The sequence below is a fragment of the Stegodyphus dumicola genome, chromosome 11, assembly GCF_044657685.1.
Source record: "Stegodyphus dumicola isolate Sdum_Otavi_A_Nest chromosome 11, ASM4465768v1".
Taxonomy (NCBI): Eukaryota; Metazoa; Arthropoda; class Arachnida; order Araneae; family Eresidae; genus Stegodyphus; species Stegodyphus dumicola.
Genome location: NC_140778.1, coordinates 84,165,943 through 84,190,171, shown reverse-complemented (window position 1 = coordinate 84,190,171; position 24,229 = coordinate 84,165,943). Strand labels below are relative to the sequence as shown.

General features: G+C 34.4%; 1 protein-coding gene across 1 annotated transcript in view; it reads right to left on the bottom strand.

Moving 5' to 3' along the window:
- Nucleotides 1-24,229, bottom strand: part of superdeath (Suppressor of ER stress-induced death) — a 219,089-nt gene that overhangs the window by 34,660 nt on the left and 160,200 nt on the right. Inside the window, exons 5-10 of the mRNA XM_085826940.1 lie at nucleotides 23,735-23,889; nucleotides 19,791-20,039; nucleotides 14,779-14,844; nucleotides 11,651-11,716; nucleotides 6,323-6,489; nucleotides 3,542-3,630 (exon numbers count right to left, since the gene is read on the bottom strand). Coding sequence (XP_085683066.1) covers nucleotides 3,542-3,630; nucleotides 6,323-6,489; nucleotides 11,651-11,716; nucleotides 14,779-14,844; nucleotides 19,791-20,039; nucleotides 23,735-23,889 — 792 coding nt within the window. The remainder of the gene's footprint in view (nucleotides 1-3,541; nucleotides 3,631-6,322; nucleotides 6,490-11,650; nucleotides 11,717-14,778; nucleotides 14,845-19,790; nucleotides 20,040-23,734; nucleotides 23,890-24,229) is intronic.

The window sequence follows — 24,229 nt, the reverse complement described above, 5'->3', positions numbered from 1 at the left end:
TTCCGATGAACGGGCCAGCTATATGAAATTTCTCCAGGATTTTCTAAGAGAACAGGGAAAAGTCATCTCAAAGATAAAGAGAACAGGGAAAAGTCATCTCAAAGATAAAGAGAACAGGGAAAAGTCATCTCAAAGATAAAGAGCTCATGCTGCTTTGCCATAATTATTTAACCAACCAGAACTTAGGCAATGAAACAACCTTGTATTTGGCGTAGATCTTACTATACTAGTTTGTTGCTTTGCCTAATTTTATGTTTTTTACCCAATGGCAGGTACTTGCCTTTAACGTCATTGGCCACTACTAAGGCCAAAAGTGATGGCCATTTTATTGTGGAGGCACCTAATAGGCGGGCACCGCTAACTGCAATGAAAGGACAGACAATTTTATATCCACGCCTTCTCCGGAATTCGAACCCGGGCCCTTCGGTATCGCAGTTAGACTCCCCTAACTATTCTTCTCCACCTGAAGTATAATCCCACAGTGCCCAGTATCATATACACAGACTCAGCTTCAAGCCTCGCTGCGATAGCTGGAATTCGCAGCCCTATCGTCAGCATTAGAGACATTCTACCCCCCTGCCTACTTCGCAAAGACCCTCACTCATCTGGGTGCCCCTCATACGGGAATCGAAAGAAATGAGAGAGCAGATGTTGTCGCAGAGGAAGCAGCGGATTCATCCACTTTGCGAGAAGTCCCGACCCTTAGACCAGCCTCGGACCTAAAGAGTCGGACATTCCATTAGCTCCAAAGAATATGGCAAGAACGTTAGGATCAAGCCTCGACAGGGAGACGTGTTTACAATCTCATTCCCAAGCTGAAGACAACAATCCAAACTAATAGCAATTACATGACGTATTTCCTCACTGGTCATGGGCTCTTCCCTTCATACCTCTGCCGCTTTGGCTTAAGAGATAATGGTAAGAACGTTAGGATCAAGCCTCGACAGGGAGACGTGTTTACAATCTCATTCCCAAGCTGAAGACAACAATCCAAACTAATAGCAATTACATGACGTATTTCCTCACTGGTCATGGGCTCTTCCCTTCATACCTCTGCCGCTTTGGCTTAAGAGATAATGGTAACTGTAAATGTCGGGAGGAGGGTCATCCAGACTATTCTGTGTTCTCCTGCCCACACACAGCACGTAACAGCCTCAAGCAACCAGGAACCAGATTCTGGCCAAATTGGTTCCAGAATCTACAAAGTAACAGAGTTGCCCAGCGGAAACTGGAAACAATAATTGACTATTGTACTAGCAATTACTCTTCTGACGTTGGAAGATCGTAGCCATAAAATCTATATAAGCTCGTTCAATATGTCAGCAACAGAGTATGTGATATGTATGTTCAATATGTAATTTTGTATTTATGCTGTGCCATTTTTTCATACACAAAGTTCGTACTGTATCTGTACATGTTTATATCTTTTATTTATGGTACCGAATTTATACTAAGGATCACGCGTACCTCAATGGCATGCTTCATGTAAACTTTAAATATCATGATAACTTATATTGCATAGATGTATATATGAATATGAGTGACAGTATGTATACTTTTATTTCTTTTGGAATATATATGTATGTAAGTGTGTATATATCTGTATCTGAGTTGGTATTTATATGTATATACATATATTTTGAATGTACTCTTCTTCAAGTGCCTTGTATGCACATGTATATTTCTTTGTACATTGTTGTACTCTTCTGCAAGTGCCTTGTATGTACATGTATATTTCTTTTTTGCATTTTATAAATGTCGTCTGCTCAGCCGGGACTGCCCACGGCTGTGGTTTACTCCCGCTAAGTTGGTAACCAATTCTACATGGATGTTTCTATACCTGGGTAGGAAGCCAACTCAGCGGTTTACTCCCCTAACTATTATACCGTCTGGGCTGCGTTTAATTTTTATGTTTTACTTTATGCTTGGCATAGATTTAAGCCAAACATACGGCTGTTGCTTTGCCTAATTTTATGTTTTATTTTGATATGCTTACCTATCTTATGCTTGGTGTACATACGGCTGTTGCTTTGCTCTGGGCCAAACATACGGCTGTTGCTTTGCCTAATTTTATGTTTTATTTTGATATGCTTACCTATCTTATGCTTGGTGTACATACGGCTGTTGCTTTGCTCTGGGCCAAACATACGGCTGTTGCTTTGCCTAATTTTATGTTTTATTTTGATATGCTTACCTATCTTATGCTTGGTGTACATACGGCTGTTGCTTTGCTCTGGGCCAAACATACGGCTGTTGCTTTGCCTAATTTTATGTTTTACTTTGATATGCTTACCTATCTTATGCTTGGTGTACATACGGCTGTTGCTTTGCTCTGGGCCAAACATACGGCTGTTGCTTTGCCTAATTTTATGTTTTATTTTGATATGCTTACCTATCTTATGCTTGGTGTACATACGGCTGTTGCTTTGCTCTGGGCCAAACATACGGCTGTTGCTTTGCCTAATTTTATGTTTTATTTTGATATGCTTACCTATCTTATGCTTGGTGTACATACGGCTGTTGCTTTGCTCTGGGCCAAACATACGGCTGTTGCTTTGCCTAATTTTATGTTTTATTTTGATATGCTTACCTATCTTATGCTTGGCCTACGCCAATCACATTGTTGCAATCACGCAAATCCAATTGTTGATTTGCCTGGTTTTATGTTTACTTTGGCGTGTTTACCTATCTTATGCTTGGTGTAGATTAACTCCAAGCACACGTTTGTTGCTTTGTCTCATTTTATGTTTAACTTTGGCGTGTTTACCTACCTTTTGCTTGGCCTAAGCCAAACACAAGGTTGTTGCCTTGCCCAATTTTATGTTTTATTTTGGCGTGTTTCTCTTCTGTCAGCCAAAATTTTTAATTGCTGTTGCAAAATTTGGTATATGAAAGACAACTTCCCACATGGAGCAGCATCCATTTCTGCGACAACAATTTTCGCGCACAGTCACGCATATGTTTATAGGCATGCTACTTGGAACATTATTTTCAGTTAAAGCGAGACTTTTATATGTTATACCAAAGGCTTTGCCTCCCACAGCAAAAGCTTTTAGCAACTTCAAGGCGACTTAACGAGCACAGTTGCTACAATAATCCGGAAAACATAAATAAGCAATGTGGATTGAGACTTCCTATCATTTGGTTACTTCGCGAGACAGCAAAATGTAGGCATTGAAATTTATTATAATAAGTATGGGGAGAAGAAAGAAAAACTTTGATGATTTTCCCTTATAGTAATATTGCAACCCAGTAATAACTCTAATGCATATTTCCTGAGATGAAGTCCCAGCTCCGTCATTTTAGAAATATTTCATTGCAGAAAAATATTTTCACGTCATATTATGGAAACAATTTGCAGCAAAAATAGATATATTTTACTTGATTCCAGGATTTATGTAAAATACTGAAACAACTATTAAACTGCTTTCAAAATTAGCTTTCAAACATTTGTTTGATAATTTACCTGTATACAGAGAAATATTTTTTTAAACAAAGATAAAAAATAAGACTTAAACAAAGTTCGAAAGTTTACACATACCATTGGTCTTATGTAGCCAAAGTTTTGTTTTAGGCTCCCAGTCGGGATTCACAGCGTCTGTATAAGTGAATGGAATTTCCCATTGATAACTGAAAGAATTCAAAGATATAAATATATATGATTATAACACTTGATGATATTTTTAGAGCAGCTGTCATAAATTTACATGAGTACATAGTATCAAAAGTTTAAGAGATGATTACTCTCCAGAATAAAAACGCTAACCTTTTCATTACACAGTATTTGAAGATTAATAAAAATTTCAGTAAAAATAAATATATATATTTTTAAGAAAATAAAAAACTCAAAATAATTTGTATATGAGTGAGATATAGTAGTGGTCTTCAAACTGTTTTTCGAGGAACGCAAGGGTTCCAGGAGCGCAGGAAATATCAATAGACTTCGACAATTTGTGTAAAAAAGAATGCAGGCAAACCCCTGTCGCTATATACCTATGATGCAAGGGTGTAGAGTCATTGATTTATATAGAAGCAGGAGACATGAAAAATGAGCAATGCCCTCGCCGGGACTCGAACCTCGGACCACTCGAATACGCGTCAAGTGTGCTGACCATTACACCACGAAGGAATGCTGAGAACATGAGAAAAATACCTTACATATCCCCCTTTTAAAGAACGACTGGGGATTAGGGGACTTAGTCCTCAAATCTTAGTGGTGGACAATCATCATCCACCACCTTTTTTACTTCGGGCGCCACTGTACAGTCACTAGGTTATTTAGAAGCAGGAGACATGAAAAATGAGCAGTGCCCTCACCGGGACTCGAACTTTAGACCTCTGGAATACGCGCCGAGTGTGCAGACTATTACACCACGAAGGCATGCTAAGAAGGCGGGAGAAATACCTGATGTCAACTAGAGCATGAGCATCTGCTATTAATGAATAAATTACACTAATATTATGTCAAATATTTTTAATATAATATACAATATTTTTTTATTGTCTTTACACATAATATCTGTAACATGTTGATCTACTTTAAATATTATTTTTTAATACATTTTCTAAGGGAAAGGGGTTCCCGAAAAAAACCTTATAATTGTAAAGGTTCCGTGAGTCGACAAATTTTAATGACCACTGAGATACAGTAATTCAAATAAATCAATAATTTCTATTGAATTGATTATTTTTTCTACATACTAGTAGATTCTAATCACCAAAAATGATTAAATTTAATTCCATAGAATTAAAACATGTAGAATAAAGCAAGATAAATTTCAGTGATATATTATATTCAACACACGAAAACAAAATTATTAAAATTTAAAAACACGAAAAATATTTGATAGTGTTAAACTTTCTTCTACCATTGCGGAAATATAATCCGTTGAGTAAATAAGTTGCTTACATATCAGAGTTAAATTATTCTTAATATTAATATGCTGTTATTTAGCGTAACGAAAAATGAAAATAAAACGAACTTAAAATTTATAAATGAGAACAAATAAATAATGAAGAAAGTAATTTGAATTATTTATTCAAAATGGAGAGCTAGTAATAATTTAATTATTAATATCAGCTGGCTACAGCCAAAGCAAAATCTATAAGTTCTATGTGCACTTAAAAAGAAAATGTATTAAAACATGAATATGAATGAAATCAGTTCCTTCTTTTCAAGCAACAACCAATTCTTAAATAATTTTCCTTGTTGCCAAACCAGGAAACAAAATTTTTTGAGACTTCACGTACGCGTATGACATCATGATTTAAATTTAATTCAATATCAATGAATTATCAATTACTTAATCGCTTTTTCACAATATCAATGAAAGAATTAGCGTAGCAGTAACATAGCGTGTCAGTTATCCTCACCTGAAATAAAAAAGTTGCCAACAGCTGTTATTTATTTCAAATGCTGACATTGTAAGGATTTTAAATTTTACTAACGTCTATTTTATTCTAAAACTTTGCTATCTTCTCTTATTTTCCATTTACGGGCAGAATAAACGCGAACAGTTTTGGTTATACAAACTGAGCTTGCAAACTGTTAAGTATATTTAAGACATGGCTGTTAGCCAAGAGAGAGACTTCAGTCAGTTCCAGGTTAAGGCCAGAACTCAATTCTCTTTGATACTTGAAGACGTATTGCAGTTTCCCGCATTCTGCTCACTACATACGTGGAGTTTTAAAAGGCCCATCTTCGCGTTACTAGTCTTTGTAAAGTGTCTAACTCTAGTTCTTATTTAATTTAGTTTCTTTTATTTTTGTTTAAGTTTCAGACCATAAATGTTGGTCTTTGTATTCCGAAGTGCGGGATCGGCTGTAGGTTGGAAGAAATAAAGGGTAATTTAACCCTCGCCATTTTTGCCGTATCTTCTATACTCACACGAACACAATTTTAAGTAAATTCCCTGTTCCTCCTAAGAACTCCAGTGATGTTCCCAAAGGCTATTAGAAGAAACAGAAGTCCTGACAACATTAACGAAAAATTTTCGACATTTAGTGATGTCAAGTGCAATCGCGTGCCTTCTTCAACGTCAGAATATGACCTTGAGTTTTATCTGCAGCCAGTAAGACTGTTGCCACTCGGAAAAATGAGTGCGAAAATTAGCGCTTTCAAAGTTTTTAATTAATATCTCGGCTGACTAAAGTCGTACGAAGATGAGAATGGTCGAAATGGCTTCCCGCGAATTTTTGAAATCCGGGGAGGGGGTACCTCTCTGGAAACTAAACTCCCCGCCGTTCAGGAGGAGATGATGCCACAACTAACAAACAAAAAAACAGACAGACATCCACAGATTTTCATAATATAGATTCTTACTTTGTTGCAGACTCGTCGTCGCCTTTCTCCAACAAGAAGCGATACTGCTCTACTGTGGCAGTTCCAGCAGAATAGTTCCTGATGACTCTGACTACAGGGTATCCAGTCTGCAAAGTCCAGGAATCCATGACGGTTTTCACGTCGATGCGGTTTTCTTTGCTTTGCGCCTATCGACAGAGACATTTATCACGATTTTTGTATCTTTGAAGTTGAAATTCAGAATCAACAAAATGGTTTCATTTCATAACAATGTCTCGTCAAAACTGGTGGCACCCTTATGCAACTTGGACATCCTTCGAAAAGGCAGAGATCTCCATGAAGGTGCCCAGGCATAATGATGATCAGCTATGAAGATCAGTTACTAACTTGTGAAAAGTATCTTTCATAGAGGTACCGCTACTTTTATGCTGGGGCACCAAGATGCAAACATAGTTTCTTCAAGCTGGAAATTAATTAAGCATAAAGGTGTCACCATTTTTATTCCAAGGCACTCTTATGTAGGTGTTTGTCTTCTCAAACAGCGGCTGACCGTGGAAAAGATGCCAGCACCTTGACAAGAGACCATTATGAAAGTGTATCAGTAACAGTAACTATTTCATTTTTTATGACAGAAACTCCCTTTTCGAAAACTATGAAACGTTATGAATGTTACCGTGCATTTATCATCTATGTCAGTGATGGCGAACCTATGGCAGGCGTGCCGACCTCATCAGCCGCTGGCACGCGAATAAATATTATTTCCTTAATCAACAATCACAATAATATGATATTATGTAATTTAAATAAGTGTTTCATATAGTCTGTTCTTAAAAGATTCACTTACTTACTTATCGCATAATGCCACTGGCATACGGCCTCATATATCGCCATGGAAATGATATACATATTTATTGACCCAATTTATGACGTTTCAGTTGTTTGGGCCAATCATATTACTTGTTATTTGGCAAAGAATATGAAAATAAAACTAAGTTTTTGAAGCAGCTAATTATTGCTAAAACGAATTCATATTTATTACAGACTGCCGGTGACTTTTAATACTTTCATTGTTAAATGGATTCCAGTTTTCAAATCTAAGCATTTTGAGGTAACTTATGAATAATTCTAACTTAATATTTTAAACGGAATAGCACGCGGCCATCACTTTGGACGCGCGGCCCCAAGAAGGTTCGCCAGCACTGATCTATGTGCTCTAGAAAATGCTGCCACTGCATGTATGGGTTTACAGTCACTTTTTATGGAGCCATGCAGTCAACGCATAGCACCATAAAAAAGACTGTTATCTCATAGGTTACTAATGATCTTTAGCTTAATTTTAGTTAAATAATTTACCTAAATTTAATGCTTTGCTTCATACCAATGACTGTCAAACAGCAGTTGATAACATTCGATTTAATTTACAATGGCTATTTGCATATGTTACAGACAATTTTATTTTTTCAAAAAATCGTCTACTTGGAACCTTTTTTTAACTGCAACTCTGTTTTTGGAAGTATACTTTATTTTCCTCTTACTTAACAGTTTTGCTTTTATGCAAAATGGCGTTTTTTAAGGAGCAGTGGACGGAAGGCTGTGTTTCTGCTCTTTCCGAAGAAAATTATTCGTATCTAGTTGCTAAAACTTGCTGTGAAAGCCGCCGTTTTTCGGTATCTAAAGCAACGATAGATAACATTGTCAATAACATAGGAAAAGACCATCAAAGTTCGGCTTCAAGTGAAAAAAATTGTTCCAAATACATACCCACGGAAAAACCGGAATGTTTCGAATGCTGCAAAGGTTCCAAATCATTGACATTGCAAAATCATTACAGTGCTCAGTGTCAACTGAAAATAAAATGATTAATGCTGATTTGAATTTTAAAAAAGGCAAGAAAACACAATATGCACCGTCTTTCTCCACGGCATATCGCCGACACCTGTTATGAGAAATATTTATTCCGACAAAAATGGAAAAATGTTGCCACAATACACGAATCCTGGATGTATTTAAATGACTGCAATGAAAAGAGATCCATTTATTCTCATCAAAGAGGAGAAAAAAATCTTAAAGCATGGTTCAAAGGATCTATAGAACGTTTTTCAAAGGTATTTATGACTATTGCTTGTTTCTCATATAAAGGCAAATCAAAAGTAGAGAAAAGTATTAATATCAATTCCACATATTATAAGGAACATATTTTATACCCAATTTTTAAATATGAAATACCTTCTCTTTACAGACAATGTGATTAATCTGTAGATCTGCATCAAAACAAAGCAAGCAGCGACAAATCAAAATCCACTGGCAATTTCCTGGAAAAAATGGAACAAGAAATGGGTATCAAGACCATGTCCTTGGCTCATATCCCTATTAAATCTCCTGATGTATCACTCATGAATTTTTGCTCTTTTGGACCTTTCAAAAGCGGATGGTCCAAACGTCGATCTACAACTCTCCTTTTAATTTGGAAAGCTGTTCAAGAGGAATGCCTCTTCCGATACAACAAACAACTTTACTGTCTCGAAAGTTACGTTGCAGAAAGATGACGAAGAATAGTGGTAATCAAATAGAAGATCTAAATCACAAACATTTTAAGTAAAATATTTCTGTAAATGCAAGGAAAATCGTCTAAAATGGGCTAATACCTAATAGCATAGTCACAATGCTAATAGCATTGTGAAAGAAGTGTCTGTACATCAAATTAGCACCATACGGATAATTTTCCACCATATGGTGCACTATCATATGGATGGATTCATATGAATATACACTATCATATAGATTTTATACGTATGGTAAGTATAGCATTTATGACTACATTCTTTATTGAATGACATTCTTTATTGAATAGCACTAGTATTTACGTAAAGAGGAGTTAAGGTCGTCGAATAGCTCTTATTAACCCCTTCGCGCCGACTGTCACGTATACGTGCCAGTAACGAACACACATATCTACCGGCCGACACGCAGGCGTGCCAGATCATTGTTGCGTTTTCTACCGAGTGTCACGTATTTGCGCCAGTACCTTGGAACGTTTTTCAAACTATAATTTCTGCCACAAGATGGCACTGTATGTCCATATGGTTTCAGATACATGTACATTAGACCTTCTACTTGAAATGAAAGAAGCATGACTCACATACACGTGCTTTTGATTATATAAACAAACGGGGAACTAAATGTTTCCGAATGGCATGATTTATGACGTCTCTTTAAATCGCACTTTATTCGCACGTGGTAGTTGTTTATTGTAAGTAGAAGTTTTATATGCGCTAAAGTGTTGAGTATTTCGGTTTACAGTTCAGTTTTTAGAAAATAATTAGATCTTGTTAGACGTGAATTCTTTCTGTTTTTACCGTTGCAATGTCGAAGCGTCGAAAATGTTTAACAGAGCATGAAATAGCAGAAATGATGCAAAATATTTCAGATATTGATTCTGAAATTCTGATATTCTGATATTGATTCTGAAAGATTAACTGAAAGACATTTTCCAAAACTTTGTTCAGAAGAGACTGATAAGAAAATGAGACGACGGTGCTTCGTTTGTTCACATTCCCGGAAAAATCCTCCAAAACGGCAAATGAGTTATTACGAGTTCAAGGAATGTAACGTAGGACTGTGTGTAGATCCCTGTTTTCAAATTTTTCATACGAAAAGAGAATTTTAAGTAATATATTTAGTTTTCAGATGTATAATGTTAAAAGTCATAAAATGGTGAGTAATTAAAATAAAATGTGTAAAATATGCATTTAAACAAGAAATAAGGTAATTAAAGTATGTATATAAAAATATCTATAAAGCATAAGCCGTTTAAATACTCTATAGAACATTATTAAACAATGCGTTGATACTTCGGAGATTTCATGGATTTAGGCTTAGTAGCAAAAAAGCCCCCGGCCCTGGAGAGACGCTCGCGGAAGACACTGCCGGCCTCCGCGATAAGCGCGCGTTTTCGCTACCCGGCTCGAAGGGGTTAAAGTACAAATAATATTATTATGTAATTTACGCAGTCCTCGCTGAACAATCCTAATTTGAACAGCCGAACGAGGGATATTCCAAGGTCAATAGAAAAGTAAGGTTAGACTCTTCCCAATCCCAACCGGGACGGCAAGAAGCCACTTTAAGCACATTATGAGTCAGTGACGTCACACAAGAGTAAGCCTTGTAGCACAATAACTTTGGGCTATTCGAAACAAGGATTTCAGAACAGTCTTATATGAAACAGCTTGATGTATCCCGTAGAAATGTTACCAGACATATAGAGTACTGATTAACTCTCATGCTTCTCATAAACCCTTTTTATTAAATCGTCTTTTCGATATTTGTGCCATTTCTTACTGAAGTTGATCTTAACTGGCCTCTGGCTTTTATTGAAAGTTTTTGTGAAAATTTTTCTTAAAAAAGTCTGTAGAGATATTAGGTATATTTTTGGAAGCAGGGAAGAGGAAAATAGCAACCGCCTTCGCCGGGAATCGAACCACGGACCTCTGGAATACCGGCCCAGCGTGCAGAACCACTACACCACGAAGGCATGTTAGGAAAGTGGGAGAAATACCTTACATATTCCACTTTCTAAAGGGCGACTGGGGTTTTCAGGGGACCCAACCGCCAAATCCTGGGTGTGGAGAAACCTCATCCAACACCCTTTTAGTTCGGGCGCCACTGTAGAGACATTAGGTATAATTTTAGAAGCAGGAAACATGAAAAATAGTAACCGCCTTCGCCGGGAATCGGACCACGGACTTCTGGAATACCGGCCCAGCGTGCACAACCATTACACCACGAAGGCATGTTAGGAAAGTGGCATGTTAAGAATACCGAATACATTACAAAAAATACATGTAAAATGTTTATGCATATTTTTGGTAAAAGTTTTTATGTTGTATAAATACAAACAACGTGTATAAATAGATGGAATATTAATCCAACTATATTTCATGCATTTGCATTAGTTTTGAATCATAAAAGTCAGTAATTTTTGAATTATTCGCATTCAGGCAAGAAGTTTTTATTATTTACGTTGCAAAGTGTTACATGTATAGCTCTTTGAAAGGCCATTTAAAGTGTATAAATAGATGGAATATTAATCCAACTCTATTTCATGCATTTGCATTAGTTTTGAATCATAAAAGTCAGTAATTTTTTAACTATTCTCATTCAGGCAAGAAGTGTATATTATTTACGTTGCAAAGTGTTACATGTGTAGTTCTTTGAAAGGCCATTTAAATACAAATATCATTAAAGCCGTCGAAATGAGGGATAACTTTCCATTATAACTGAAACTTTATGCATGATTAAAGCTATATGAAAACATGTTATGAAAATGAAACAAATACCGATAAGTCTTACAGATGTCAGGTGCTCCCACAGATCATCCTGGACTGCATTATCGAACTTCTTGGCATTCAGGTAGTTCTAAAAATATATCGAACAGAAAATCAGTATGTCAGCTCTTTTCATTCTAAAATCGTTTAATGAAATTAATGGTTACATATTAAAGCAATATTAATTCCTAATGAAAAGTCACCAGGAAAGCGAAGACATGCTTTGTGATGTTTGGCTACCAAGAACATTGATCAGTTAAATAAACAAAAATTTGTATTCATTATTATCCATAAAGATAATAACTTACGCAATCTAGTCCAGCAAAGATTAGTCACGTTGGATTAGGGATATGTCTTCAAATTTGGAGTGAAAAAGACGAAGGCCATTATCAAATTAGCACCATACGGATAATTTTCACAATACATAGTCACCATACGATAAAATGAGGATTATTGGACATTCTGGTATGATCTACTGAAGAGTCAGTTGGATTTTATTGTAATATTAAATATTTTTTAAAAGATTAAATTATTTTAATGCTGTCATTATTTAATGGAGTTGTTTCATTATTTATTTCTTATATATTCTTCATAAATATTTACCAAATATCTCTCTGATTTAGAGATCAATTTCGCATTCAAAGCACGAAAACAAGTGCAACGTCACTCCCCCCCCCCCGTTACTGACATCCATAACGTTAATCGATGTTATTTAGATACTCAACGATTTTAAAAGATTTCTCATTATCTGAAATACAATATTCTTTTATCTACTGATAATTTGTTCAATATTGATTATAGGTTATCAATATGCATGGTTTCCGATATCGATTTTCTATATATGTGACTATTTATAATGTTTCTGTTTAAACCATTCTCATGAATAGTTTTGGATATAAATTGCTTTTTGTTGAGTATCAGGTTTACAGTTTTCCTTGAAACACTAAGGTTCTTCGTCATCGGGAGTTTTGGGAGAAATAAGGTGGTTGAAAATATACGGTACTTCATTAAGCCTGTCCTCTTTTTGGTACTTTCTTATTAGTGAGTCTCGCAAAATTAAATCACTCATAAACGGAGATATCTCGCCAAGTGCTCTTATACTAGCCTCGTGTTTCATTTTTGCTAAGATTTTCAAATTCTCGCTGTTTTCATTAAATATTCCTTCTTTTTGTTTGTGGTCAACAATCTTTAATTTACCAAACAAAGATAATTTTTTTAAGAAACAGGTCTTTTACCTGAAAAATGAGTATGCGAAAATAGCCACAGCAGGAAACTATATTGTTGCGTTCTACGGGTTCGTGGATTAGGAGTAACTGATGATAACACTTGATGAAGAATCAAAACATAATTTATTTGTTAGTATTTCATAGTACAGTTTCAAAGACACGTTTATAGTCGCCGAAAAACTACGATAAACACCGGTGAAGACAGTTTCACGGCAAAACACCAAAGTACAGCTGCCGACTCAGTCGATCGCTCTCAAACTAATCTCTGAACTCAAGTCACTACTGCTACACTACTACTCTGCACTCTCTGTGTACATGCAGGGTATATATAGCGTTTTACCTACCTTCGAGAATATTCTGGGGGAAAACTGGTAAGCATTCATTCTAGAATGTTCTCGCTCCGTCTATGATATATCCCCAATTTTGTCGCCAAATGGGCAATTTCTCGCCAAATCTGGCAACCCTACGTTTTTTTGCCACTTCCTGGCAACCATAATACTTCTTTGCGGAGAAGCTATCTTACCGCAGCTAGGCATTTCGTAACATTAAGTTTACGATGATTATTTTGACGAAATCATTTGGACGTGTGATGTTAAAAATCGTAAAAAGAAGAAGGGCCTTCGTGTTGAAAATTGGTTTAGTGGTTCCAAAATATCGTCGGTCACTTGTATTAGATTTATGTATTCCTGGGCACAAGAGCTGATGTCCATCAAATAATGTGACAAACAGCTTAATATGTGTGAAAATTCTGCAATGAGATGTATTCCGATGACCTCAAAGATCACGTGACTTACATATACCTAATATAAATAAACATTGTAGTTCACATGACTTCTGTATAGCTAATGTAAGTAAACAAGTTCTCATTCTTCCTCTTTTTCTCTTGCGGCATGGTATCTTATTGACTGGAACAATTACATTCGAGAAATGTTACTGTCTGAAGCAAAGATTCAATGGTCGAATAGGCTGTACCAATAAAATAGTTGAAATCGATGACAATTTGTTTATCCGACGTGAAGAACATCAGCGGCAGAGTACTTCCACGACAGTTGGATATTTTTGGAAGAATATACCAGGAAGATGGAAGTGGCATGTCGTTCAAATCTCAAAGACAAATGCTAGTACACTAATAGAGAAAATTATTTAACACGTGCAAGATGGGTCAATGATCTATTCAGACTGCTGGAAGGGGTATAAAACGGAACAACTCGAAGAATTTGGTTACAGGTCATTTTAACGATTATTTAAAATATTCTTAGCAAGCAACATCTGAGTTTCTGATTCTCACGCAGCTCTTACTAAAATGTTCCTAACTTAAGGAAGAAAACCTATACAGTCGATGTCGGCTGGCTAGAGAGTTGATGCAGATGATATCCTGTGACTAAATTTTTTTTTCCACTTTCTAGTTCCGATGTAGTTATTGTTATTGTAAACAGATTATTTACTGATTTGTCTTTTACTAATTATATTTTTGTATTTATGTTGATGCTCCAATCTCACACATCTTTGATGCATGGAGTCAATGACATATATAATAAAGTGCCTTTGCAATAAAAAAAATTTTCTGGTCCTTCACTGTAGTGTGAAATACAGTTATCATAATTTTTTATAGGGTTCCTAGTAAATTAAATTTATTTTAAGAATCTCCCTCTGGTAGAAACATCAAGAAAAGCTATTTTAGATTAGAAACAAAAATTATTAGTAACATTTACATTAACATGTTAACTGAAGAAAATACATATAAACTGTCAGTCATAGCGTAAAATGTTTATTACAGCACTTACTTAAACTAATAAGTTTATTACTGTTATTATTTTAGATAAAATATAAGAATTGTGAATTTCATTTCCATTTGTGAACTTTAAAAGAATGACTTTTGATTTTCTACTAAAAATAATGTGAATAATTTTAATTTAAAATTATTTACCGTTAATCCAGTGCCAAAATCCTTATCACCTAAGAAAAATTTCATCATTCTAATAATTGATGCACCCTATAAATAAAAAAGAAACAAGCTATAATTCATACAATTAAATGACAAAAAGAAAAATAACCACATTTTGTACCTCTATGCATGCATGTTTTATTCAAGAAATGCAACTTTCTGCAAGCAATTATGTTTTAAACAGAAAATTTGAGAAACATGCATTAAGGTGCAGTAAGAGTTTAAACGTAAAAACAAAAAATATTTAATTTAATTAGAATGCTAGTAGGTGTCATAATGTAAGTTTTTTCCAAGCACATTTCTTTAGAAGGAATAGCTATTAAAAACTCCAATAGTGTATAAATAAAAAATAAGAGGAAGAGGTTTCACGGTGCTTCAGTTTCATTTTCTGAGTACACAATGTTTCCCCACCAAAGTATATATTAAATTGTCTCAGTGGCGAAGTGTTTAAGACCTACAACTTTAGCTCCTTAATTTGAGAATTCGATCCTGGCTCACAACTAATGAACTGGTAATTGTGATCAGCAAGGGCGCCCGGATGCCTCCAAGTGTGCAAATTGCGTAGGTCCACATGTGTCCTGATACGGTGGTTGCTTGAAGTTCCCAAAGGTCAGAAAATTAAAATCTTTTTTTCCAAGTTAAACCTAAGCTTTGCTCAGTCACTGAAATTCACAAATATTTCCTCAGAGGTTATCAGGACTTGTATTCCTCTTTACTTGCTTTGGAAACATGAACTGTCCTGACTCGGAACAGGGAGCTTACTAAAGCTATGTTCAATAAATTGTGAAGTAGACAATACACACAGGAAGGGTGTACGAAACCCTTTATTTTTCTATCTTTACAGCGATTTCCGGAACTTCGGAATACAGAGACCAACCACTTGTGGTCTGAACATAAGAATATAAAAATACTAACTAAGAACTCTAACTAAAACTAACTTTGGATTAATATACAAGTGCCTAACTTCACGATTGGCCGTTATTTAACAAAAATCCGTATGTAGTACAGAGAGCTGCTAAAACTACAATACGTTTAAAATTATCAAGAGGATTAAACCTCTGGCCTTGAAGGCAACCAGCAAACGAGTAAAACTACTACGGCCGGCGGCCTGCTTCTAACTCCTTCCTCTCTCTTACTTGCCAAAAAGCCACAACTTAAGTACTTGGCGTTAGCAAGACAAATTTGCATAAATAAGTTAAAGCTTTTAATTCTGGCCGGAAGTAGAAAATAAGAAGTGATAGTAAAGATTTAAAATAAAATAAACGTTAGTAAAACTTAGGATCCTTACAAGGTGACTGTCGTTACGGGACATATTGCAAATCCTGTTACCTCACACAAATACCTCACAAACCTCACAAAATGTTCCAAGCGAACACACATCCCATAATCAGGTTTAAAATACCAATATTCAGTTTCAGTGATATATCTGAACTTGTATAAATCCTAACTGAATATCAAAATGCATTTGGCAGAAACATTTGTCAAGTCATCCGTAAATGTAAAAGCAAAATCCTTGAATTTTAAAAAAGCATGTGTGTGCCTGAGAAATGTATATTCTATTTCACATAGTTCAGGAGGTTGAAGGGCTATCGGCCTGAACTTAAATTGTTCTAGGCTTAAATTTTATTTTACCTTAACACTGTATTGTAAAATATTGTTTTGGGGTAGGCCTGGGCTTTCTGGGCTCAATTTACCATAACTCTCGCACTCTAGTTCATTGAACTATTCTCTTGTACATATGAACTTCAATTATTTTACTTTTGAGGTTTGTATCTTGCTTTCAGGCATTCCGTTTCTTTACCTGCTCCGCTCTTTTTGTTTGCTCCTTCTGCCCCAGGCGGTAGTCAGGCTATGCTGCTTTACCATCTGTCTCTGTTGGCTCATCTAGTGTGTTAACAAATCTACAAAGACTTTACTGTTCTACTTGATCATGCCAGTGATTCTGCTTGTGCTTGGATTTTGGTTCGTGCCATGTGAAATATTTCAGAAACTTACATACGCTCGAAAATTGCTATAACTGCGATATGCTGGAATAGCGATAAAACCAAACACAGCGTTCACCAGATCCGAGGGATATATTACTGTATTCAGAGTATGGAGAATAGATACAGTGAGATATGGAGATAGACAGTGAATGGAAATATAGATAATAGATGAAAATTTGTAATTTTGATAACGGTTATATCGGTGTCCTGGTATAGTGGCAAGCGGATCCTGGCTGCCAAGGCCAGAAATCTCGGGCTTGAATGCTAGACCATGATCATTTCTATTGTATCTTCCTTGACGTTTTCCGTCTATCCGTAGGTGGTGTAATAACGCCAGCTGTTTTCAAGCACGTTCATTTAGAGCGAATAGTTACTGAAAATTCCAATAGGGCCATAAATCAAAGAGAAGGGAATGTTACAATTGCTTTCATTTCATTCTCTAAATATTTTAAGATGTTTCCCACTATGGCCTCTGTCACCAAATAACGTTCTTTTGCCACAAACCTTCAGAAGTCTTGTGTATTGTTACTGGGGATGTTAAGATGTTGTCCTCTCGCAAGTTATATTTATATAGCACCATCAAGACAGGCAATCGCCATATGACTAATAAACGAAGATTTTGCAATCTTGTATGGATTATTTAGAAACCTTGATATGGTAGTTGGCGGAAACTGCCTCCCAAATCCATAAATCTTGAAAGCCTTGAATCCCGGATCATGATCATTTCTGATGTCTTTTTCATCGCGTTTTCGGTCTATTCGTATCATGGAGGTAGAAAGTAAGAAGGAGTCGCCCTAAACAAGTTTCTTCGTACCCTGCTCTGAAGCACCGGCGATCCCTACGTGGTGACCAAAACATTGGGTCATTTACCATTGAGTTCTATGGGATTTGACGCGTTCGGGTGTAAATATTTTGTAATTACGTCGCAAATATACATATAAATGTATATATTTTCTTTTCTACAACACTTCAGAGTCCTAAGTATGTGAAAACAACATATTTTTAAACGACATTTCATTCTGAACGGAATTAAATGCTATACTTTTCTCAGAATGGTTTAATTTGAATGAAATATTTTCACAAGTTTTCGTTAATTACATTAGAAAAAAAAATTAAGGTAGTTCGATTTTATTCGGTTAAGGTACAAAAATTAAGATCAAAGTTTATTGTATTATTAATATTAAAATTATGCGTTATTTCTTTTCTATTTATAGAGCTTCTTCCTAAAATACTTTCTTAAATATGACATTATTTTTTGGCTTCTTTTAAATCGAAAAATGTAAGTCAATTTATAATTAATGCTCTATTCGGTTCATTTTAAATTAGAGAATTATTAGGAATTAGCGAAATACTTTAAATAGTACTTGACTTTCTCTGAACATTTCTGAAAGGGAATAAAATAAGTTTTTTTTTTTAAGTATTATTTAAAACTTGTAACTGAGTTATTATAAAATATAAAGGGAATAATTCTTTTAATTATACTTATCAGATTTTTTTAACCCTCATTTCAACAATACATATTCCAAAACTCTTTATTACGTTCTTAAGTGCGCATCTTATAGCATTTGCTTTACAATACCTTTTAACAGATTGCTTTCCAGTACGAACAATTCTTGCTTAAATAGTTTTATAACGTATTTGTCAACAGGATTTCAATTTATGTTTACAATTCAATATTAAGGTTATTATATATTTAGATAACATTTATAATCATTATACATAAATTAGATACATTTAATCATTAGATTTCTTCACAGTACTTCCACGGTTGTTTATAAGTGAATAAATTCTTCATTTCAAATACATTTATAAATAATTTAATGAATATTTAAGTATTTTGTCAAAGGCAGATACATGCTTTTTGCAAGCACATGCATAAATACCCATATATATTTCCTATTTATCATTTTCGTCATGTGCAAATCTTTAATATCTGTGCATTCACTATATTTTTCGTGTAAAGTAATTTACACTAATTTAGCATACACCCGAAAGTTTTACATAAAAAATATATATGAATATAATTTGAATGAAAATTATAAGTATTATTTTTAATACCCACTCAAAGGTCAGTTTTTCTTCAAAATTCCTCCACGATGGCATCTCTCTCTTTAGGCAGATAGCCCTTGCATGCGTTACTCTATTTAATAAAAACTTAATCTGACCTATGTGCCTAATTACAAATATTTTAACATACATAATTTTATATTTACATTTAGCCATCAAGTTCCAAACTTTTCAAATCTGCTAGAAAATAAATTTTGGCAGATCTCTTTTAGCAATTTTCTTAAAATCTATATTTTTGTAGTGCAACAGCTTAGAATTTTATAAAACAAATTCATAATCAAAATCGCTGTTGTTAGTTATCGAAAAATAACCAAGATGTGATTTTTGCGTAAATGTCAGTAAACTATACAAATTGCTATTATCCATCACTCTATGAATGTTTCTTTCATGCGAGATTGTCCCTTTTTCGATTTCTATGGAACTGTCGTGTGTCGAAATACTATCAGAATCTTGTCAAGCGAGCTTCTGAATGTAAACAAAGAACACCCCGCCTGGTGACCCAAGCTTCAAAGCAATGCTTCACTTCTAGCGCGGAATGGCCCCTCCTCCCTTTCCTACCTCCATGATTCGTATGGATGCATCTTATGCAACTCACTCCGTAATGAGACTAACTAACTGACAGGTTTGGCTATCAATCTGTGAATGTCCAATCGGGAAATGCAAGGTTGTTTAAGAAACACAACAGAATTCTGGTTAATGTTTCAAAGAACATTTGGAGTATATCAAGCAGTATTCCAAAGCGAGAGAAATGGCATAGTTTTTTAAACATAAAGCAGAGAAAATGAAATTAATCAGTATAGTCAACTTTAAAATAAAAGGGAATAATATTTTATAGAAAAGTTTGAAACATTAATTTGTGCATGATTTGTACATACACATATCGAATATGGATGTTTCGCTTATAAGAACGCGAAGCGTATACAAAATAAATAAATAAATTACCTTTTCGTAAGAAATCCTGTCAAAAATCTCGTTGATTTCGTCTGGATGCCTGACCGGAATTGAAATCGGATGAGATGTCTTTAAGCAATCCAAATCCATGACATCTTGCAGATCTTCCAGGACGAATTGCTGATCCATCATCCACTCCGGATGAACTGCATTGACACCCAGGTATTCCACGTAGCTCGCAAAACCTTCATTCAACCACAAGTCGTCCCACCATTTGGGAGTTACAAGGTTGCCAAACCACTAAAACCAAAAGCATAACGTAACTCTCACACAGATGCAAACCATCATAAATGTTTAGCATTAGTATCAACAGCTAAGACAATATTGCAAAGAGATAACTATAAAATGTTTAAAAGAAATTAATGAGGATAATATATTCAGTGTGATATAGAAACATTAGGATTTTGGGGGGGCAAGCAGGAGCAGGAAAAATGAGCAACGCCTTCGCCTGGAATCGAACCATGGACCTCTGGAATACACGCCCAGCATGCAGAGCACACTACACCACGAAGGCACACTAAGAAGGCGGGAGAAATACCTTATAGTCAAAAAGCTTAGTGACATTCTTCAGTTATTAATTATGATTTATTTAAAGCCTGTATTTTTTTTAACTAACCATACATAAGTATTTTATTGATAACTTTCGCTCGTTTCCTCGATAAGAGATACAAAATATAATCGAAAAAATAGCCTTTCTTGTTGATGAAAATGATAATTCACTGTAAAATAAAAAATGCAGATTTTTGACTTTCATTCGAAAATTCTTTTCACATGTGCCAAAAAAAATTATGAAAAAATTTTTATTATCCTAAATTATTGAATACTAATTTCTAATCTACATTCGAATATTTCCTTGCTTATGTAGAACTACGAAAAATTTCTTACCGTCTTAAATTGTCACAAATTACTTTTTTATTTACATTCGAAAATTTCTTTTCAAATGTAGATTTAAGAAGACCTAAGAAAGAAGACTATTACAGTTTTGAATTGTCATATTCTAATTGTTAATCAGTATTCTAAAATTTCTTTACAGACATTCAAGAATACCTACAGAAGAATTGTTACTGTTCAAAATTATCAAATACTAAATCGCTAATCTATGTTCGAAAATTTCTTTACATATTTATAAGAAGACCTATAAAAGAATTCTTACTGTCTTAAATTATCATTAATCTATGTTCATAAATTTCTTTACATACTATATTCAAGAACACCCAAGAAAGATTGTTACTATTAAAAATCATCATATACTACCTATTAATTTATATTCGAACATTTCTTTACGAATACGGTTTTAAGAAGATCTATAAAAAACCTGTTATTGTTCTGAATTATCATATTCTAATTGTTAATCTACATTTTAAAATTTCGTTACATACTATATTTAAAGAGACCCACGGAAAAATTGTTACTGTTCAGAATTATCAAATACTAAATCGCTAATCTATGTCCACGCTAATTGTTAATCTATCTTCTTTCGAAGAATTAGAAGGAGACCCAAGAAACAATTTTTACTCTCTTTAAATTATCAAATACTAATTGTTAAGCTATATTTTAAAAATTCTTGACTTATGTGCAAGAAGACCTACGAAAGAATTATTACTGTCTTAAAATATCAAATACTAATTACTAATCTATATTCTAAAATTTCTTTACATCTACAGAAAAAGACTTACGAAGGAACTATCATTGTCTAAATCATCATATACCAACTGCTAATCTAGATTAAAAAAATCCTTTAGTCTACACAAGAAGATATGCTACAGAATTATCAATGTTGCCTGAAATTAATCTATATCGAAAAATTTTTTACAAATTTTCAAATAACCCTGGGAGAATTAAAATCCCATACTATAAACAGAATGCATTTTAACATGTAAAAGTTCTTTGAAGCTCCTGTATTAAGACTTGGACAGTAGTTCTCGTCCTGGTAACATAGAGTGCATATTCATTCACTAACCTTCAAAAGTATACGAATGCACTGTTTATGAGTGTAAGAGAGTGAGTTGTTTAGAAACCACATGTAATTCTTAATATTTCGGCATTTCTCGATGGCAACAAATATTTTAACACGTATTTGTCTGCATTAAAAGATGATACAGTTCTATATCTCCCGTTCTACAGGGTCGATTAACGAAATTGATGACTTGCGTTTTCATATATCGAAAGTAAGACTTAGGATATATAGCATTATTCTAACATAGGACATTTTGACACAAAATCGGACTTTTTTTTTAAATGATATGCCTACCTTTTTCCATATTTCGATTTTACGATTCAAATTATGTCAAAAAGCCAAGTTTTGTAAAAATCGCAAGAGTAGTTTTTTTAAAAAAATTAGCTCTTAAAATGTTAGCTCCTCAATGTTAATTGAATTAGGTATATATTTATCAATATCTCTTCTTTTTTATCAAACATATATCATTCCTTCTTTCACAATTCGAAATTTAGGCTCAATCCAAATAAAATTCGCTGATATTTTCTGATTTATTTTTAAAATTTGTATTTTTTGGTAATTTTTATGAATTTTTCAAAAAGTGTTTTCGATTACAACTTATACAATGTTGTCTAGCAACTTAAAATAGACGTATTTCTAGGAAAACCTGCAGAAAATTAGAGTTTTTTTATTCAAAATTTCCCGAGATATATGTGACTGTATATATCGGGGTGTTTTGACATTTGGCATATTTGTTATAAGCGATAATAACGCCAAATGTGGTTTACGCATATTGTTAAAATTATTTGAAAGATTGAACGATGACCTTTTTTCGTCTCGTGCACAATGAAAGGGAAAGGAAAATAGGTTGCTATAAATTAAGAGTTCCGCCAAGTGACTTATTCTTGGCGTGAATTGGAAGAAGTGTGCCAAGATAATTTTTTTAATTGCTTAAAGTTTCCCATTAAATTTTACAAAATTTAATATTTGTGCATACTTTGAGACGTAGAATCGAAATACGAAGAAAAAAATAGTACGTCATTTCAGAAAAGTTCGATTTTGAGTCCTAGCTTTGAACAATGTGAGGTATAAATCTAATATATATTTCAAGTCGCGACAAGATCACGTGACTTATGTATAGCTAACGTAAACAAACAAGGTTCTTCTCTTGCGGAATATATCTCATTAAAATATTGCTAAACTGTCGTACTTATGTGTTGCATTTATTACTTCTAACCACGTAAATGAATCATATAGTATATAATTGTATATAATGTAGCATATAATTGGCCTTCTGCGTAGGTATATCCTTCAGTTTTTGTTGAAAGACAGTCCAGAGTAATTTCCAAGGAGTACAGAAAGTTCGTTTGCGATAGGTCCAAGTTGGCTACTAATTTCACGTTTGCATATTTTAATTTAGACACCACGAGTGGTGAGGTAGAATTAACTTAAAGCATTTTCATTTTGTGTCTGTTTGTCTGATGGTTTGATACTCTGGCGGTAAGAATTCACTGCACAGATCAGACGTAAAGAAGTAAAGATCAGACGTAAAGACGTAAAGATCAGACGTAAATACGTAAAGATCAGACGTACAGACGTAAAGAAATCATACAGATCAGACGTAAAGACTTATTAGACTTATTACGACCATTAATGGTAATGAACATTGTGATATCTGGCGACTGTTTGGCGATCAACAGAGCATGCTTGGCGCAGGTAGCTCTTCTTCGAGAAGGGTTAATGTATTTATTAGGAGTTGCATGTTAGCCTCGGAAGAGGAAGGTAGTAGATTTTACTATGCGGTAGGAGCGACATACTGCTCTGAGTAACTATTATATTATTATTTGAATTATATATTTAATAAATGTTTGTTTCGTCTTGCTAAATGGTGCCTTGTTAAACCACGAAGTCATCACAAACATTATGAAGTTAGTTGGAACCCATAACAGCTGTTACAAATTTTCTCTGGAATGATCGTACTCAACTACTTGCATCTTACCTGATGAGCTAATTCATGAGAGATGACTACAATGACACGTTGCTTGTTGCTTGCTGATGAATACCTTGGATCGTACAGCAATGCAGTTTCTCTGTAAGTGATGAGTCCCCAGTTTTCCATAGCACCTGCATTGAAATCTGGTATTGCCACCATATCTGCAACGAAACACAAAAGAATACATTTAGGAAACAAATCTCAGTCTGCCAATTTTCTTACATCTATGAATTACACAAATGAGAAAATTTCATAAAGCAACCGATTTTCAAGCATTTTTGATTGACAAGCATTTTTGATTGACACATAATAGCTAGAATCTCATGATCTAGATGCATCAATGATGTATGATTGTTATGTCAGCTTCTCTTTATTTAATATGTTGTTTGCGTTTCCGCAGAATTCATCAAGAAGTGATTTGATGCATACTTTGATTACCACTTAATCCAGGCATCATCTAATCCAGCATTCTGCATTTTAAGGCACTATAATCATCCTATT